The sequence below is a fragment of the Hakea prostrata genome, chromosome 10 (genome assembly GCF_041222555.1).
Source record: "Hakea prostrata isolate BN-2017 chromosome 10, UWA_Hpros_2, whole genome shotgun sequence".
Lineage (NCBI taxonomy): Eukaryota > Viridiplantae > Streptophyta > Magnoliopsida > Proteales > Proteaceae > Hakea > Hakea prostrata.
The window spans coordinates 258,487-279,693 of NC_142609.1; the positions used below are offsets into that span (position 1 = coordinate 258,487).

The window sequence follows — 21,207 nt, forward strand, 5'->3', positions numbered from 1 at the left end:
GAAAATTACCACCATATTTTAGCTAAAGTGAAGAGTAGACTGTCGAATTGGAAGGTTAATTCACTTTCTTTGGCTGGCAGAATAACCCTTGCTACATCAGTTATTATGGCTATTCCAGTTTACTTTATGCAGCCAGGACCCTTACCAAAAGGAATACTTCAAGATGTTGAAAAATCAGCTAGAGGTTTTTTATGGGGTGATACTCAAAACAAAAGGCGATCTCATCTCATTGGGTGGGACATTATCTGCAAACCAAAAGAGATAGGTGGATTGGGCTTTAGAAATCTTGTTAAGGTGAATGAAGCTTTCCAGATGAAACTTGTTTGGGGGTTCTTAAATTATAATACTATCTGAAAATCAGTTTTGCAGGCAAAATATGGAAGCAGTAGAAGAAAAGAGAAATTCAAAGCTAGTCCGAGTGACTCTCCCATCTGGAAAGCAATTTGTACTGTAGCTCCCAAAGTGCTGAGCAACAGCAAAGTTGATGTTGGCGATGGAACTTCAGCTTTTTTTCTGGGAAGATAATTGGCTGGAGGTGGGGCAGAACCTTAAGTCAAAAGCTATATATGATATACCCAGTGGAATGAGTAAGGAAAAAATATCATCATATGTGGATGAAAATGGAGGTTGGAGAAAGGAAAAATTTGAAAATATATTACCTTCTGACTGTTGCATTAAAATTGAAGCATGCCCACCACCAAGTACAGATGGAGGAAAGGATATATGGCTATGGAATCCATCACAGAATGGATGTTTTACAATAAAATCTGAATATAAAGTGTTAGAAGATTCCAATAGTCTTGGTGTGGACATTTCTTTTGATAACAGGTATTGGGAGGCCATTTGGAAGTTAAAGGTGCTGCAAAGAATCTCTTGTTTCATGTGGGTTCTAAGTCTGAACAGGCTGCTAACTAATGATAAGAAGTGGAAAATGGGACTCATGAACCACTCATTCTGTAACTTCTTTCTTCATGAAGCCGAAACTAGTCTACATGTGTTTAGAGATTGCCAATATGCGAGTGGAGTATGAAAACGATTAATCCCAATGATCAACAAGGACAGTTCTTCAATTGTGATCGTCATGATTGGCTTTACCTAAACATTTATGGAAATCTATCACAACAACAGAAAGGATGGTCAGCCAATTTCGCCATCACACTATATCTACTGTGGGGTTGGAGAAATCGTGATACTCATGAAGAAGACTTCACTCGACTAGGAGGAGGGGTGGAAATGATAAAAGAATACTACTCACATGTGGAGGCAGCTTGGACCCAGGAAAATAATCCACAATCATTATCACGAAGTGTTAGAAGAAAGGCAAAGTGGAAAAGACCAACGGAAGGGTGGCTAAAATGCAATGTAGATGCTGCAGTTGGTAAAGAAGATTCCAATCAAATTGGAGGGGTTTTTCGCAGCTCAAAAGGGGTGTACTTGGGAGGTTTTGTGCATAGAATCCCCAAGACAAGTGTTCTTGAAACTGAGCTCCATGCTATTTGTGTAGGCATATGCTATGCAGTAGAAAGAAATATGCTACCTGTTTACATGGAGTCTGACTCTTCACAAGCAATCGATTGTTTGAAACTGAGTGCTCAACATCAAGGAAGGATGACAAGGATTATTGTGGCGATTCGAGAGTTGGTAGTTTTGCATGGAAATATCATCATTACTCATACTAATAGAGAAGCAAATATGGTTGCCGATTGGATGGCAAAGAGAACAACAACATTGGAGTCTCCTATGCATTTCTTTCAGGAACCCCCTCAAGGTATATAGGAGTTCCTTCAGGTGGATCGTTTTGACCAGCTCTCTTAAATTGATTTGGGTTTTTTAACCCCGTTTATGTATAAATAAATAAAAAAGATGAAAAAAAAATTTTATTAGATTTTGTAAAATAAAAATAAAAATAATACACAAAATAAGTCATTTGAATAAAAACAAAAGTCATGGTAAAGTTTGCCATGAAACAGGAACACATACACTTATGATGGTATGATGTATATTGCAAATTTTTGTTTATATAAATAGAAGGTCTTTTCTGCGTCTAATAGTAATACCTTAGACTTTAGAGTTGAGATGGAGAGGAGATTCTTCATATATACTTCACACCTCTGGACTCTGAATTATTTCATATTCCATTTGAGTTGCTGCTGCTGCTGCTCGCACGACAAATAGCTGAAGGCATCATAACAAGCACAGTGGTCTGACGACTTCATGTTGTACCCAATTAAAGATCTTTAAAGTATCAATCCGTAGTAGAAGTCATGCTCCCACCCTAAGCTTTGAACTCCAAATCCTAGGAGAGCACTAGAAATTAAACTCTCAACTTTCTTTCCAAGCAAATCTCTCATCCCTGACCAAAATCAAGTGACCCATTGTTAGATTATAAGCTCTACTTTTACATGTAGGAACAATACTACTAAACGCATTTTATTGCCAAGTATTTGGTGGAAAATGGGCAGTTCATCAAATCAACTGTTGTACAAATTGGAAGAGCTATAAATGATGCTTCTTTTTTTGTCTGTGGGGATGGGGTGGAGAGACTAACTAATATGTGCTGGTTATTTTTGTTACCTGCATCATGTATTCTTTCTGGGATTTGGATCAAGGACATTGTAAGATCCTCCTGAGAAACATCGTCTAGCTCTGGAAGCAAATCTTTCTGAGAGCCCAACGTATCCAAGCAAGGTCCTGATGTGACACTCTCAGTGCATTTAAGAGAAGCAGAAAGACCACCCTTCTCACAATTTCTGTCACTAATCTTTCCATTTGATGTAACTACTCTTTGGACTTTCTGATTAATCATTTCTGTAGGATCCATCAAAGAATCAAAGGAGACTTCAGTGAGCATTCCTTGAAGTTCTAATTCATTGGACTGTTCCTTACACCTGACTGTATTCTTAGTCTCTGCATCAGATGAAGGGAGGAGAATGCACCTACTGTCTTGGAACATGAAATCCTCTGCCAAGTCATGCACGTCACCGGCATTTTTTAAAATGAAACCACTTGAAAATCCCCATTCTTTTCTCAGTACCTTATTGTCAGCTGTATGAGAATGAGAAACAAAATTATAACCAGATTCTTCAGCTATGAGTTCATCCAATTTTCTTTGGGTTTCACAATTAACCACCTCCAGTAATGCCTGTCCAGGTTCCTCTATCTTAGCCAAGTTGTTGACATCACCAGGGACATGAAAAGTTGTGTTTGTGTTTTTGTTACCTTGTACTTTCTCATGCTGTAATTTATTTGACTTCTTATATGTCTTCTCTGGCACAGGTATAGGAGGCACCCATTTAATCCTAAGAGCAGAAGTACCAGTATTCAGTTCCTTCTTCTGTGGATGAAGCCAATTGTCAATTTTTATGCATTTTGAAGAACCAATTTTACTTGGTTTCCTATTTGCATAGTCATCTCTACTTTCATAAATTAGCGGAGCTGCTTGAGGACCCAGACTATTTGGAAAAATTTTCTGCTTCGGAAAAACAACCATTTTAATGTCACAATCAGAAGCATCCTGACTGTATTCTGTTTCATAATCTGTGCTATGTTTCATGTTGAGACTCATCAAGTTGCTACCTCTGGAGGTACTGCATTCAGAGCCATATTCTGAAATAGTGTTCCGGGGGAGAGGACGATTCTTGGCACATCTTTTCCTTCGTCCAGGAAGGGGAACTCTTCTCTGAGAATACTCCGGAACTTGATGATCTTTGCCGTATCTGCTCGTACTGCAAATAGTAGGCCTCATAAAACTTGGTAGTTTTGTTGACTGACTTGCTTTAACATCTGCATCAGTATGCTTTTCCATCTCTATGTTAGACAACAGCACTTCATTAGATAGACAAAGAGCCTCCAAATATGTATCATACGATGATACACCTCCTGTAAGGTGTCCCGACTTTTCATATATCCTTCTTATGTTTCTTCTAACTTCATGACTCTCGGATTCAAGCTCTTTCACCTTTTGTAACAGCTTGGACATTGCAAGTTCCTTCTTTGCATGTGCTTCCTACGTTCAAGTAATCCATTCTGTGGTTAGTATTGGTCCTGCAGAAGCTAAAATACAAGTACAAAAAGGTGAAAGTTCCCATGTAAGGTGCAGAGAAAATTCCTGGAAATCCAAATTTCGTAGTCCTTAATGGTCAAATGTTTCCATGTACATGTAATCCCAAAAGATGGACCTGTTGTCTTCTGTTTTCATATAAAATCTAGGGAAATTGTTTCTTGAAGTTCTGAAGACACAGGTTAAGGTCATGGAGTAGCTGCATGATTAAATTTTCTTCTCCACCCACAGTTGATATAACATGTTGCATCATTTGGATTTCCCATCTCAATTAGCTTTGTCTCTTGTGGAATGAGCTGTAACCCCTACCACATGCCTCTTTGACCATCCAATCAATTAAAATGTATTAAGGCCATTGTAACAGGGAATATCTTGCAGCTGGTTTCTCAATTTTGACATTTTGATTTCCGTTAAAGGTGTAAAGCGTAAAAGGGGAAAAGGAAAAAGGGAGGATCCCCATCAGGATTAGTGTCAGGTGCTATTTACCTTTTCTTTAATTTTTATTTTATGTTTTCTGTTTCCTAGTTTGAGTGGAACTCTTCCACTGTTGTTTGATTGTTATTAATAAGATATTGGGGAGTGCTTTTCATCTAACAAGAAGCTCTCCCTGTTTCCCATGTTCCCTATTCTTCTTCTTTCTTCAGTTCTCTGTTTCTGTTATCCAATTTGCAACTTCTATATGCGATTATGCGTACATAAATTTGAAATGGAAAATCAGGATAATATAACCCCATAGTTGCCATGTCCATCTTAGAGTTTTGTTAGATAGACAAAACTTGTCCAGATCTATAAAACAGTGCTGGGGTATAACTATTGAGAAGTCAGTTTAGAGAACTTACAACTGATGCCTCATTCCCTAGGTGAATACTTCTCACCCGTGTTGCAAAACCCAAGGAGCATATAGACTCACAGAGATCTTCTTCTTTGGGACTTATATGAACAAGCATTAGCGTTTTCGAATCCTCACCTGTATACAAAGAGTAACCCATTCAAGTTTAAAGTAATAATTGGAAATTTGGAACAGACCTGACAGAAATTCATCATTCTTCTGTGGCACACTTCCCCTCTCCCCCAACCTCTTTTTTCTTACAGGGGTGGATTGGGGTTCGGAAAATGAAGCTAGTATAGAACACATAGGTTCTTGCTTCAAAAATGAAATATCAAGTCATCTGAGATTAAACAAGGGTAAAACTTAACTGCAGAGACCACCTATGAAATACCCCTTTAGATTCAACCACATCATAAATGTGCAACGTCTACAGAAAAATTGTAGCAGTGGGGGGAGGGGGTGAGGGTGGACATCTCTGTCACTTTGAAGCAATAATCACCTTAAGTAGATGAGAAAAATTACAACCAACAAAGAGTCTGTATGGCAATCAACAGACTACCGTAAATGACAACATGAGAAGGAAGCACCAGTACCTAGGGAGTCCCTAAGAACTTGAGTCAGCTTGCTATTCCTGTCAGAACAGAGAAAGTGTTACTTACTTTGAGATACTAAAAATCAAACCCCATTGATAACATCACAAATTTTGTTCTTTAGATGCTAACTGACGGCTCAATTGCTACATAAAGTTTCAGATTCAATGGTTTCCTTTCCAATTGACACTTCCAAACTAAGATGTCACAACCTCTCAACCTAAAAGACGAGCTGTTATTTAAGTATATCAACATGCAGCAACACCAGACATGCAATATCACACACAGGGCTCAAATGTGACACCATCATCTGGCAGCAGGGGACAAGGTGCAGGGGAGCAACAACACACAATGAAAATCCCTTGCACATACTAGACACTACAACACCAACCTCCTGGCTCTGTTACCATGTTACAACTGCCTATTCCAAAAGCCAAAAATGTTAATTGAGGTCTACAAAAATGTATATCGACACACGAAAAAAGAAGATAAACCAGCCTGGCAATTAGTTATCAAATTGAGTAAGTTGGTTGGATGTCCAGTTTAAACATTGACTCTTTAAAGTATTTACCTGTATGGTACATGTGGCTTCCGTTTCTGGAGTGCACTGATGACATCACCAAGAGCAGAGAGTGATAAATTGATGGCTTTTCCTTCCTCCAGTCTTCTTCCCCATGCCTTTGTCTTCAGCAGACGTTCACTTCCACCCAAATCAATCATCCACATTTTATTTTTTTCCTTTCGCCTCGACGGAGCATTAAAGATAGTCAAGGATATGCGTATCAAGCTGTTCTGAAGATAAAAGAAATGAAGCTTAGGACAGAAGAAAAGTTCTATCACTTCTAATTATTCTTGTCAAAAATTCAAAACTCAGTGTGTCAGCAATCGAACTCTCAGTTAATGCGGTTGAGTCAACTGCTCTAGAACCTTGAACCATGTCAACTTATAAAGTCCTAACTCAATATCTGACATCTGCAAATTTGCTAGAAGTGATATTTTTATGGATAAATAATTACCAGTGAGATCTGCTTGAATTGATGTTGGAATTTGTAGAAGCAGTTGACCTGGACTCCCTCCCCAGTCTATACAGCTTCATAGCATGGTTGACATCATTCACTTCAATGCCCACAAGGTTGTCAATCTCAATGCCGCCCTTGGGATCATTTACAATTGTGAGGCTGTGGACATAGATTACCAGCTTATGTCAAACACACACACTTACCTTAGAATGCCTAATCAACCAAAGCTGAAGAGTGACATTCATGTTATGTGAAATGAAGTGTCAGATTGGAGCACAGGATTTGGATCTCTTATCAGTTTTGGATGTACGTCAATTGTTTAGAAGGATATCAACATACGATGTCAGAGGGACTCCCATTACCAAAATATAGGTTCACATGTTTTAGTATATTTCGAACTCCACAAAATTAGGTGAAGTCCGAATCTCCATTGGTGGTGGTAATGTAATCAAGTTCACAGTTATCACAAAATCTAGAATGCCCACTTTGCACCAACCAGATCCATTGTAATCAGTTGGGTCAATGCTTGGGTTCTCAAGGATCCAAATAGATGCCAACAGTAATTTTACTACTTAGGAAAACATCATGTTGAAACATCTTCGATCTGAAGATGACACAAACAGACGTATGGCTTGCTTACCGATTCAAGTATCGAAGTTTTGCTTACTATTTTTTATCCATGTATCTGCACTTATGTAGAGCCTAACAAGATTATCAGCTCTAAAGGGTACATATTCTTTCCTAGAGAATAAGGTTGAAGCTACTAGAAGGACAAAAGCCAGTTAATCTTGAAGTCCCCAAAAAAAATAAAGCTTTCTTCATCAACAAAAAAGAACATCCCCCGCAACCCCCCGCCCCCAAAAAAAAAATTAAAAAATAAACGAAAAAGAAATCACTGGATTTACAAAATTCACACCCAATAAATTAATAGGCATCCACTTCAACCATGATCAATGGAGAGGCATTAGTTTATGGAAGCTGTATACTCACCACTTAGTAAAACGATCAGTTGGTTTTGTCATCTGCGGGACAAGCAAATCTCTGAGATTACCCATGTAAATCTCAAGCATGCTAAAAGTGAAGAGAAAGGAGAGGTCGCTATCAACTGCTTGCTTGAAAAGTTCACCAATTGCATGAGGCACAATCCCTGGACAGTCGGGTTTACCTTCCTAAAATGAAAAAAACAGATGATCACCAATTAAACGATTCCATCATTAAGGAGGCTTATTAGACCTTGATCAGATTGATTCAGCCATAAGAACAAGGCTGGCAATTCTACTCCTTTGCTCCAACTAATCACGGGTTCATACATGATCTTAAGAAGTGATGGCGCAGACAGTGTTTTCTTATTCCTTTCTAAACAAGAAATCCATGGAACCCAGAATAACTGCCAGAGCAATTTAATTTGGGAAAAGATATGGAGATGTGGCAAGCCAGTCTCCACAAACTAACCTGATTATCCCCCTTTTTTTGGTGACTTGTACTGCGTACCTAATAGTTGAACTGCTAAGTTCTCAAACCGGAATACAATGAAAGCATGGTAAAGAGGAATACTGTCCAGTAAGATGATACTAACCATGGTGAAAGTCTTTCCAGTTCCTGTCTGCCCATATGCAAAAATACATACATTGTAGCCATCCATCACAGATTTGATCACAGGCACAATTTCTGAGAAGACTTCATCTGAAATTATATATGACAAAACACAACTCAGTAAGTTTTTCAACACAATTGAACTCATGACTTTATGGTACTAAACAAGAGCTAAATGAGATATTGGCTGAGCCTCAATTCGCAATCACACAAGGATGGATGGGGATTCTCGGAATTCTCTTTTATCACAGAAGGACAGGAAAATAAAACTTAAGAGCATTTCGTGTCCCAATTTGAAGCACCTTGAGATGAACCCTGGTGGAAAACCTTGTCGAAAGTGTACTTTTTGGTCTTATTTTTGGCAAGTCTTAAAACCACATTGTTGGAATCTGAAGCTACAACTGGCATTGGATGGCTAAATTTCTCCTCATCAAGGATGGGTCTTATGCGACAAAATACACGGATATTCCCTGCAATGACAAGTCTAAAATGATGAGTGTAAGCCACCATAAGCAACTTGCTGAAAACATGATGGCTCAAAAACTTGTTGAATAGATTGAACAAGACCCTTGTCAAGTCCAACTTAGCTTGTGCCTTTCCAATTTCAATATGACACCAAATAATTGTAAACACCCCCTCAAAACTTTTCATATTTCAAATTCACTCAGTTATTTGTTTCAGGTGCTTTGGTTTTTAGTTCAAAATTGATAGTAGTAGACTGACTAACCCTTCAAATCCAGAAAGTCATTCAAGGCCTGCCTCTTCTTTAAGTTCAGCTCATGTAGCTGGGCAGTCAAGGCAGCGAGATGATCTACTCAGTGAAGAAAAAGAGAATAGTAAGTGCAAGTTCAAATGCTCATAGTAGAAAATAAAAATAAAAAAAGTACAAGTGAAAGCATTTTCAAAGAGAGGTGGGTGATTCATGTTATGATTCAAAAAATAGGCAAGGCAGGGACCTACCATTTGTTTTTTTAATTGCGGCACCATTATCGGCATCTTCGTTTTCATTGGTACCCTCTGAATTGTCTGAAATGCAGTTCTGAACTTTCGTCTGAGAACCGTCTGGTGAACCTTGAGATGATAAGTTGTTGATTATTTTACAAACTGAATCTGCCCAGGTAGAAGTCAGATGAGTCTTAAATCCTAGAAGAGAATGAATAGACTGAGCAAGGTTCTGAAGAGTTCTTCTTGATTCCATGATTCTCAGGTGTGTAATGACTTCAAGAACACAGGACATCCCTCCTCGTTCCTTTCTGATCAATCCTGTCCATGGCTGGACCCAAAAACATAAAAATGAAAGGAAATTTAGATGAGCTAGCTATTAAAATACCTCCTGCATGAAGGACTAAGTAAACTAATAGTTGGTTTCAGCCAAGTAAACTATGTTGGCATAGACTATGGAAATCAGCAGCTGCAATGCAACTTGGTAGAACAGGGCATTGACGTCTAACTAGTGTTATTGCAGTAAGAAAGGCATCAAAACAAGAAGCGCAGCTCTAAAAAAGAGTTACATTTATAGGGTCAAGAAGAAGATAAGGCAAGGCAAGGCAAACCATGAGTTGTGCGTCCTCATTCCCTAAGACTAACCCATGTCCATTAGAATGGCATACCAGGTGAGGTATGTTGGCGCGTTTTGGGTTGGGGGAAGAAAGAGACGGCTTAGGCTTAAACTCTTGAGAGATTTAAAGAGGAACGAGGATCGATTTCGAATTAAGCAAGTAGCTCTTCACCAAAATTTTGCAGTGGAGGTCAAATTTTATTATGAGCCAGAACTTCGATTGGAGAGTTGAGAAGAGACCCGACTCGCGTGAGACAGGAATTTGAATATACAAGTAATCAAAATCCAAGAAACAAAAAGAGAGACAACAGCCAAGAACCCGGAAGCTAAGAAGAAAAATAATTAAGTCAGAGAAGAAAAAGAAGAATATAATGTGGGGATTGGGGTTGAGGGTTGGGGTGTTACGTTAAAACAATTGAATATGACACGAGTGTCTTTACGTTACGACGCTAGATAGATAGCATACAAACCTGACGGGCCTCTCTTCTTCTTCTTCTTCTTCTTCTTCTCCTCTCTTTCTCACAGACCACAGGCCACAGGCCACAACACTAACTCAGGGGAAGAGCCATTCATTCACATTCAGAAACGTAGAGAAGAAAACGACGTCCGGCCAACTGGAATGTTGGTTCCTTTGTAGTAGGTGAGAAGTAGAAGAAATATTTTGTCATCCCATGAGGAAAGCTTCAATGAACAAATATAAAGCAAAATTTCTTCAGATACTGATAAAGAATTGACCATGTCCCAACTCCCGGGTCTTATGGATTGGGTCTTTCTACCTCGATCACCCTAGATATTGAATTACATTTCTTTAGAAGAGAGGAGATGTTTTTGTGTTTGTGTTTGTGTTTGTGTGCGTGTGTTGAGTTAGTTGAGTTGTCACTGCGCGTTTAGCGTGCGTGGGGGGTGGGTGCATGAAAGGATTGAGGAGCAACCGGCAGAGTGACTTGAGAATTGAGAATTGAGATAGAGACGGAGGAGACTAGTCAGACCACACCACACTCCACACATAGGGAATTAGGGAGAGGGAAGGGAAGGGAAGGGAAGGGGAAATTTCACTTATCCGATATATTCTATATATTCTATATATTCTATGTAGGATGGATGTTAGATTGTTTGTTTGTTTGTTTGTTAACTGACCAAGTCCAACCCAACCCCACCCTCAGCCCTCAGCCCTCAGGTGAATTCAGATGTTTTCCATCGGATAGAAGGACGGATTACCTGTGCAGAGAAGATCTAGCTAGACTCCCCTCAGATCTAGGATCCATATTCTCTCTGATCAGGGAGGAGATGTGGAGAATGGGCAATTGGGTAGAGATCGATCCAGGATCTCTATGCTCCGATCCATCAACATTTCAAATTTCAGCTTCCTTCTTCATTGGGTCTTTTTGTTATATTTTTTTTAAGGGTTTTAAAATAAATTTTATATTCATTTACTGAAAAAAGTTGAAAACTATTACCTATCATATCATGATGCCTTAGGGATGAGGATCAAATCAAATCCTGATCTCCTTCCTTCCTCACTCAAAGGAGTTGGTTACTGCAGTCAACTGACTTTGATGGTACCGGTAGTAGGGTGTTAGGAATTTAAACAAAAAAAAATTTAATTTACATGTAAAATAATTGGCACGATATGAGATATTACTACCTGGAAAATAAAATAAAAAATTTTCTTTTGGGAAAAAGGTAAAACCGTAAAAGTAAAACTCGACACTTACGAGGGAAAATTACTTACAGTCGCTTCTGTTCTATCTAGTAAAGGGAACCGGAAGAGGGAGGAAGAGCCGGTGGGAATGGGAATGGGAATGGGAATGGGAATGAGATGATGATTGTATTAATAATAATAGTCTAATAATAAGAGAAAATTCCATCCCAAGTTAAAACTTCAAACTTAGTAGTAGTTGTCAGAAAAGAAAACATACTTATTTATGATTATTACTTCTACTTCATAAGAAGACAACATCATTATTTAAATTAATCATGGGAGGCGTAACCACCGTTGATCACCGGTGCACCCCACAAATCTCCCTCCCATCGCAACCAACCAGGGGTGAGGGGTGGCCCGTAAGCTTTCACAAAATAATTATAATAAATACGAAATTGGAAACAAAATTTGAATCTGGATCCTCACCCCGTCGGGTTCCTGACCACACAAAACGTGGGGCCCACGGATAAAATTTTAAATTTTTTTTTTTTTTTTGTGTTTTTTCAAAAAGTATTTTTCACCGTGGGCCCCACTGCTTTGTGTGGTCAGAAACCGTTTGTGCTCCCCGGGAGCTGATCCGGACTCACAAAATTCTCATAGTTCGTTCGGTCTAACCCTTTAACAAAAAATTAATTTAAAATTTTGGAAGAAACCAACTGTTCGCTTCAATCGCCGGGAGTTTCTAATTTTTCTTTCTTTTTCTTTCTGTTTCTGTTTTTGGTAGAAAAGGAAAAGGATTCATATATTTAATATGCGTGAGATCCATGTCATGTAATGTGGGATTAGATTTATACACAAGCAAGTCATGAAACCATGGATGAAAAATCAGTCAAAGACTCTGTCTGACATGTATTACACTCCCTAGCTATTAACTAACATGGTACGGTACGTACAAGGATCCATGTTTGAATGAAGAAGCTGAAATTTGATTACACTCGATCCCTATAAATCTATAATTAACAATTCCCTGTTAATTGTTTGAATCATAGGGATTTTATTGAATCTAAGGGTTGATTGAGTCATAATAGGATGGTTAGTTAGTTATAAATAAAATATGATTGTTTAATTGAGTCCTGTAAGGATGGTTAATTATAATTGGTATAGGATTGTCATTACTTATTTTCTTTTATTTGTTTCTGTAATTAGAAGATTAGGAATTCTATATATATATATATATATATATATATGTAATGCCTTTGGCTATGTTGGAAAACGATAAATAATATGCCATTCGGCTAATTTGGAAGTTGATCCCCTCCAAATGATTAAATCCCTATCCTATTTTGCATTCTTTCCCCTAATTTTTTCCATTCCTTCTATATTAAAACCTCAATTCTTATCACTGAGTTTCTCTTGTTTTTTTTTTTTTACAAGTAACAATCTTGGTATTCTTATTAACCCTAAATATCTAATATATTTTCACAATTAGAATTAATTAATTAATCTTTAAAAAAGTAAAAGCGTCTAGGTCAACTAGGCTTACCCGTACTAGGGTTAATCAGGGTGGGCTAAGTTGGGCAGGGGCCTGTCAGTCGGGTTAGGGTTGAGGATTTTTAAACCCTGATAGGGTTGGGTTGGGTTGGGTTGGGTTGGACTTGGATAACAATTTTAGCCTCTAGGTTAAGATTCAAGATTGGCCTGACCCAACTCAACCTAGTGACACCCCTAGCTTTTCTTTTTTTTGGTGAAGAGCTGAATTCATTAAAAAGAGAAGCCCTTGGGATACAAAGTACCAATTACATCAAAGTGCAAAAGCCAAAGAACGAAAGGGGGGGGGGGGGAGAGCGAAAAAGAAGAAGCCTGAGAAACAGCAGCATAAGAAGCTAATCTATCAGCCAACGAGTTGCCTTCTCTATGAGTATGATTTACAATTAAAACATCAAACAGAGAGGAAAGGCTGAAGATATCATGTATATAATGACTGATCTTCCAAGGTGGAGTCTCCGACTTCTTGTTAATCAGATTAACAACAGCTTCATTGTCACTTTCAATAATTACTTGCTTTAGATTGAGTGAGATAGCCAGCTTCAGACCTTCTCGAATTGCAGCAGCTTCCATTTGAATGGCTTGTGAGTTTCCTCCTTTACAGTAGAAGGTGAAGAGAGTGTGACCCAAGTGATCACGAGCAATACCACCAAATCCTGACTGGAAGCTGTTGGAACCCTTGCTGATTGCAGATCCATCAACATTGATTTTGATGAAATGCAAAGGAGGTGCACTCCATTTAATGCTTTTGAACTCTTTTCTTGATCTGCTATGCTGATGAAGGGCTAGATGCTCTGCAGCTGTTGATCGAACAGATCTCCATATATGATATGGATTACTCACTAGTCTAGAGTAAACAACATTATTGAAAGCTATCCAAATGTGCCACAGCATAAGTAAGTGTTGTATGAGTCCCTCCAATGCTGAATTGTTTCTTCTTGCTGAATTTAACCAATGAGAAATCTGATCTATAAGATCTGTGGATTGATTCCACCAACAAATTCTGAGCTTTGACCATACCTGTTTGGCAAAGTGACAATGAACAAAGATATGATTAGTAGTGGCCCTTTCTTGTGAACAGAGTGAGCAAATATCACTGATTCTACACCCTCTTTCAGATAAAAGAGCGGGTGTGGGGAGCTTTCCATGCAGTAGTTTCCAAACAAAATGAATTACTTTGGGAGGCAGTGGGAGGTGCCATAAGACAAGCCATGGTATTGAAGGACTTTGATTATGATTTTCCGAAAAAAATCTATAAGCTGAGCAACTGTGAAAATGCCAGTTGATGTTTTCTCCCACATAATTTTGTCTTGACAACTCAATAATGATAATGGAATGCTAAGAATTTTTTCTGCCAGATCATTTGGCCACCAATATCTAACTTTGTTCTCGTTCCATTTAGTTGTTTCAGTATCTATAAAGAAAGATACTAAGTTAGGGGACTCATCTAGAAATGGCAGTGGAGCTTGAAGAGCTGGAGTATCTGGGATCCATCTATCCATCCATGGATTGATACTATTGCCATTGCCAACCACATGCATAATGCCAAGTCGCATCAAGTCTTTTACTTTGATAATGGATTTCCATCCCCAGGATGCATTAATAGGTGCTATGGCTTGCAGAAAGTTACAATTTCTGAAGTATTTTTCCTTCATTAATTTGTACCAAAGTGATTGCTTACCAATTATAAGTTCCCAAGCTCTTTTAGCTATAAGAGCAAGATTCCACATTTCCAGATTTTTTATGTTAAGACCTCCCAATCTCTTAGGTTTACAAATTGTTTTCCAGTTGATGGAGTGAAAGTGAGATTTTTCTCCATTTGACCAAAAGAAATTTCTGTTGGAAGAGTCCAACTCATTGAGGATTTTCTTCGGTAAGATGAAGCATGACATGTAATGAGAGGGAAGAGCTTGTGTGACTGATTGAATAAGAACTGTTTTGCCAGCTGAGCTTAAGAGTTTTGCTTTCCACCCATGAAGTCTAAGATTCACTCTTTGAATAAGATTTTGGCAATGATGTTGCTTGATCTTTCCACTAAACAATGGGATGCCGAGATAGATGTCAAGATCAGAAGTAGGAATGATATTGAACTTTTCTTCAAGAAGATTTCTAGTTTGGTTTGGAGTGCTCTTGCTATAATGAGCTCTGCTTTTCTGTCTATTTAGTTGCTGACCAGAAGCTAGACAATATTTATTTATGACCTTCAGAAATTGGTTAGCTTCAAATACAGTTGCTTGACCAAAAAGAATGAGGTCATCAGCAAAAGCTAAGTGTGAGATGCTTTCTCCTTCCTTGCAGAGTTTAATACCTCTGATCTTCTTGCTTAATCTGGCTTTTTCTAAGTGACTTGAGAGTAGCTCCGCACATAGAACAAAAAGATAAGAAGATAGAGGGTCTCCTTGTCTAAGACCTCTAAAGGGGTGAAAGAATCTAGAGGGTTTACCATTGATAAGGACGGAGAATTGAGGAGTGGTTATGCAGAACATGATCCACTTAATCCAATTTAAAGGAAATCCATAAGCTTTAAGTACTCTCTCCACAAATGACCATTCCATTCTGTCAAAAGCTTTACTCATGTCAAGCTTGATAGCCATTATGCCTTTCTTCCCTTTTTTCCTTTGATTTATCTTGTGCATGATTTCATGGCCAATCAAAATGTTGTCTTGAATATGTAGGCCTTTTATGAAACCATTTTGATTGAAAGAAATGAGATGGGGCAAGATTAATTTGATTCTGCTCACCATTAGCTTAGAAATGATTTTGTATGTAACATTACATAAATTAATGGGCCTGAATTCATTGACAGAAGTTGGGACATCAACTTTGGGGATAAGAGAAATGAATGTTTGATTGATTTGTGCTGGGAAAGAAGCAGTGTCAAAGAAATGTTTTACATGCTCAATTAGATCAGATTTGCACAAGCTCCAACTGGATTGAAAGAAGCCACTGGAGAAGCCATCAAGGCCAGGTGATTTCAGACTAGAGATGCTGTTGAGTGCTTCAAATATTTCACTTTCAGTGAAAGGTTTGGATAAGAGCTGAATATGATCTGAGTTGATTCTATTTTGGATGGGCTCAAAGTAGGAGTCTTCAAAGACAGGATTGGATGATGAGTAGACTGCTTTGAAATGATTTATGAAGGCTTCTTCATTTCATTCTGATCATGAAGTGAGCTTCCTTGAAAATTAAGACATTTGATTCTGTTTCGAGCTCTTCTTTTCATAGTTGTGAGATGAAAGAAATGTCTACAAAAAAAAAAAAAGATGAAAGAAATGAGTGTTTCTATCACCATAGAGGTTCCATTGAATTCTTGATTTTTGTTGCCATTTGGTGCTGATTTGATTTAGAGTTAATCGAATAGCAGCCAAAAGATGATTTTCTCTAATTTCACACGATGTATCTCTTAAATTAGGAGGATATTTCATAAGAGCTTCAATATCCAATCTAATTTGAAATTCTCTTTTATGTAAGTCTCCAACAGTAGACTTGTTCCATATGTATAATTTCTGCTTGAGAGTATTAAGTTTTGTGACTAACCGAAATGAGGGAGAGCCTCTCAATGGAATATTCCAATATTGATTGACAAGATCAAAGAAAGTGGGCTCTAATAACCAAAATTTTTCAAACCTGAAAGGTTTCTTGAATTTTGTTTCAGGAGGATTAAAATGAAGAAGCAGGGCATGATGATCAGATTTAGCGAAGATGATATTTTGAACAAAAGCTTCGGAGAATTGGGAGATCCATAAGGGATTGGCTAGAAACCCGTCAATAAGACCTTCCACTCTCCTGCTTCCTCTTTGTTTATTACACCAAGTGGTTTTCGATCCATGAGCTTGAATAGGACACCCCTAGCTTTTCATTTTTCAGTTTTCAATGAAAACACGTATACTTTCAAAAACTAAATAGAACAAGTATATTACTTGAGGAAATCAAACATCAGAAAATGCAAACAAGATTTTGTTGAAGTAAAAAATAAAAATTATTAGGGAAAATTCTAGGGACACATCAAAATAAATATTGACAAGCACGAGACGTTTCAAGAATATGTCAAACCGATAGAAAGATATTTTTTTAAACTTTGCCTATATAAGTCTATCTGGGTCCCTTTTTTTTTTTTTTTTTTTTTTTTTTTCTCTTTTTGCCCTTATCCAGTTCGAAATATCAAACCTTGCCTCTCTCCGACGAAATTTTTTTGTAAGGATAAAAAACAATGGGTGGAAAAGTCACTATGTCCCCATGTTGAATCATGACTTCGACCCAAGAGACACCCCAAAAACGTCTCTTAAATTTGCACAAAGGTACACTTTGTTAGGGCCTGTTTGGTTACATGAATCTAGAGATTTCAAATCTCTGGATTCATGAATCTGACAATTTTTCTTTCTCTTTGTTGTAAAACCCTCTAGATTCAGAAATCTCGAAATATCACAATTTTGCATCTAAAAACGTCGAATCAGAGATTTTTGGATAAGGGTAAAAAACCATGAGATTTCGGAAAAGCTACACATATGTACATTCACAAACATCCGTTGAATCAAATAATTTTTTAGGATGAATCCACAAATTTCATTCCACAACCAAACATCTAATTTTATAAATTATAACTCCATAGACTTGAAATCTATAGATTTGAAATCTCTAGATATTTGAAATCTCCAGACTCATGTAACCAAATAGGCCCTAGGGCCTGTTTGGTTACATGAATCCAGAGATTTGATTCATGAATCTGAGAATTATACCCGTTTGGTTGTAAAAATCTCTAGATTCATGAAATCTACATATTCACGTTTTTAGTGTAAAAAGGTGAATCTGTAGATTTATGGGTAATGGGTGAAATCCAGAGATTTCAAAAAAGCTATACAATTGTACATTCACAAAAATCATGTCGATCAAATAAATTTTTAGGATGAATTCACAGATTTCATTCCACAACCAAACACTTAATTTTATAAATTATAACTCCATAGATTTGAAGCCTATAGATTTGAAATCTCTAGATATTTGAAATCTCCAGACTCATATAACCAAACAGGCCCTTGCGAATCCAGAGATTTTAAATCTCTGGAATCACAAATGGGAGATTTTTACCTGTTTGGTTGTGTGAATCCCTAGATTCATGAAATCTACAGATTCACATTTTTACACTAAAAATGTGAATCTGTAGATTTATGGGTATGAAGTGAAATCCAGAAATTTCACCCATACTATCAAAGCGTTAAAGATTTGAACCATAATTCAATAAATATTTTTTTAGGATAAATCTAGAAATTTCATTCCAAAAATTCAAACTAACCAAATAGTTAATTTTACGAACCATGACTCTAGAGATTTGAAGTCTGTAGATTTGAAATCTCTAAATTTTTGAAATCTACAGACTCAAGTAACCAAACACGCCCTTATAAATTCCATTAATTAGATAATCTCATAACTCCTAATTTATTGTTGATATTCCATGCTTTACAGTGTTGCCCTTATCCCTTGTCTATACTTTAGGAAATCTTCCTTGATTTATGTATTTTAAAAAATTTACTTAATAAGATTGTTTAAAAAAAAGTTTACCTTCATGGGTTTTAATTTTGAAAAAAAATTATTACAAAAAAAAAAATTTGAAAAAAATTTACTTACTACCTATTTTAATGATCTTCATTCATTCCTAATAAATATTGACCCTAACTACCAAAAATACCATTTGAACTTTTTTTTCTCAATAATTTAGTGACCATTACACATGTTTTTTTTTTTTTTAAACATTTAATGAATTTATTCTTACAATTTTAGTCCTCTTTTTTTTTTTTTTTGGGTATTGGTGCTTTTTTTAATACTGGAAATGCCGTTTGCAAGGGTCGTACCCATGAGACCACTCCACTGAGAAGTAAGAATCTTACCACTAAACTAACCCTGTGTTTGGCTTTAGTCCTCATGTTTTATTTAAGTATTTTTAGTAATTTACTTGTACAATTTTGATAATAATATGCATGCTTTTTATAATTTACTCCTAAAAAAGGTAAAATAGAATTTTGTTACTTGTCATCTCTGACATGGTCTATCATGATTGGCATAGAAGCAACTTCAATAATAAAATCATTAGGAACGAGGGGGTGGGGAACCCCGAGTGGAGAGGTGGGTTCAACCTTACCGGCGGCATATGTATTATCCCAACCCCAATTTCCTTATAAAAGCGCCTTCCCAAAAATCATTAGGAACCGCCGAGTCTGGCAAAGCCCAACACTTCCACATAGGAAGTCAGAGTTCGAATCCCCTCGGGGCCAGGGGCGAAGCCCCGCCTATATTAATTATATAAAAAAGCGCATTGAGGATGTAGTCGTGGTGCGCGAAAGCTGGCCCGGATGAACCTCATTCCAAAAAAAAAAAAAAATCATTAGGGGAGGTCTTGGGTTCGCACCTACTCGGCGGCATTAATATAAGAAAGCTCCCTTGAGGATGTAAATCGTGGTGAGCGCAAGCTGGCCCGGAATCGGATGAACCTCATATCCAAAAAAAAAAAAAAAAAAAATTAAAAATCACTATAATCAAATTTAGAGGCATTGAAATGGTTTCACCCTGACGTTGGTCCCTACTAGGAAAGAACATGTGAGATCCATCAAACACCCCATCACCAGAAATATAAACCTTGTTGGTGGAAAGATTGAGGCACTTATAGCCTTTCTTAACAAATAACTATCCCAAAAAATGCATTTTTGACCCCAATGATCTAATTTGCTATCAGGTGACTGGACTAAGCATAAACACCCAAAGATGATCACTAATAAAAGAATGTCCATGAGTAATTTTCATGGGAGGCTTATGCTTCAAAATCTTGTTAGGACGATGGTTGATTAAGTAACAACTAATCAAAAAAACATAAGACCAGTTAGATTTAGGGAAGTTTGCATGAATCAAAAGAGAATGAGTCACCTCAAGAATGTGCCAGTTTTTTCGTTTTGAGCAACTCCATTCTACTGTGGGGTGTCGACTCAGGAAGTTTGATGGAGTATACCTCGACTTCAATTGAAGGCCTAAAATAGATTATTAATATATTTTGTTCCATTGTCAATACTTATTACCTTGATACAAGATCTATTATAAGTTTGAACAATATTGGTAAACTCCTAAGGGCATGTTTAGTTACATGAAACTAGAGATTTGAAATCTCTGGATTCACAAGTGGGAAATTTATACCCATTTGGTTGTGTGAATCTATAGATTCACATTTTTTACACTAAAAATGTGAATTTGTGGATTTATGGGTATGAGGTGAAATCTAGAGATTTCATCCTTACTATAAAAAGCGTAAACATTTGAACCATGACTCCATAAATATTTTTTAAGGATGAATCTACAGATTTCATTCCAAAGATTCAGGCTAACCAAACAGTTAATTTTATGAAACATGACTCCATAGATTTGAAATCTCTAGATTTTTGAAATCTTTAGACTCAAGTAACCAAAAAGGCCCTAAAACATTTTCAACATTTCATCTTTGGAATATAACAGATAGGGCCAAGTAGCACAAGACTTATCATTAATAATGTAACAGAATACTTGAAACCATCATGAAAAACAACAGGTGATTTCTAAACATCAGAATGCACCAAGTCAAGTAATTGAGCTGACATACATGAGCTAGAGGGAACGACAGCCTATGTTGTTTCAAAAATTGACAAATCTCACAATGACTAGAGTCATTAGAAAAATTAGAGTCTAAGGGTTGCAAAATATTATCTGACGATGATCCATATGATTGTGCCATAATTTTAATAGTTGGTCGAGATCATGCCAAACTTGCCTACATTTAAACCACAAAAATTAGTTAATGTATAAATTAATTAAAGGCTAAAGTGTAGCTGAACGGACGTGTGAATAGGTTAACTAAACGGCTTCGAATATTCACCGTCATATTTGTTAAATTAAATCAAAATCGTTCAATAACATTCCTATTTTTCCTCATATTATTTATGTGTTAGTTAAGTTTAACCTAATATCACCGGTTGTCGATTCTCGTTGGCAGTAACATCGATTCTCGTTGGCAGTAACATCATTTTTTTTACCTCTGTTTCTTCTTTAATATAGTTCTTCTACGTTCTATACTTTCTTTACTTTCTTTTTCCTCGGCTTCTTCTTTTACTTTCTTTTTCCTCGGCTTCTTCTCTAATATAACTCTTCTACCGGTTCAGCACAATTGATTTTCTGGAGAGACTTGGAAAAAAAGGCTGGTTTTTGTGGGTGATTCTCCGAACATAAATATGTGGGGATTAGAAAGAAGAAACAAGAAAGAGTCATAAGATCTCTAGGGAAGACGAAAATTTATTTTTCACTTTTTGAAGAAGACTGATGAATCGTAGATGAAAGAATTTTCAAAATTGATGGAGAGGAA

At 37.0% G+C, this 21,207-nt stretch overlaps 2 protein-coding genes across 2 annotated transcripts; both read right to left on the reverse strand.

Annotated features, from left to right (window-relative positions):
- Window positions 1-1,928: 1,928 nt before the first annotated feature.
- On the reverse strand, window positions 1,929-10,606 carry LOC149001262 (P-loop containing nucleoside triphosphate hydrolases superfamily protein). The gene is made up of 12 exons (XM_089138101.1): window positions 10,120-10,606; window positions 9,052-9,364; window positions 8,819-8,902; window positions 8,394-8,561; window positions 8,075-8,181; window positions 7,489-7,667; window positions 6,496-6,657; window positions 6,051-6,266; window positions 5,483-5,520; window positions 4,900-5,027; window positions 2,575-4,006; window positions 1,929-2,353 (listed from the first exon to the last, which is right to left on the reverse strand). Exons 2-12 carry the CDS (start codon window positions 9,326-9,328, stop codon window positions 2,238-2,240), a joined length of 2,907 nt encoding a protein of 968 aa, XP_088994227.1. The 5' UTR covers window positions 9,329-9,364; window positions 10,120-10,606; the 3' UTR covers window positions 1,929-2,237.
- On the reverse strand, window positions 10,229-15,430 carry LOC149001263 (uncharacterized). The gene is made up of 3 exons (XM_089137006.1): window positions 14,219-15,430; window positions 13,161-13,856; window positions 10,229-10,330 (listed from the first exon to the last, which is right to left on the reverse strand). The coding sequence occupies exons 1-3, from the start codon at window positions 15,428-15,430 to the stop codon at window positions 10,229-10,231; spliced, it is 2,010 nt and encodes a 669-aa protein (XP_088993132.1).
- Between the last annotated feature and the right edge of the window lie 5,777 nt (window positions 15,431-21,207).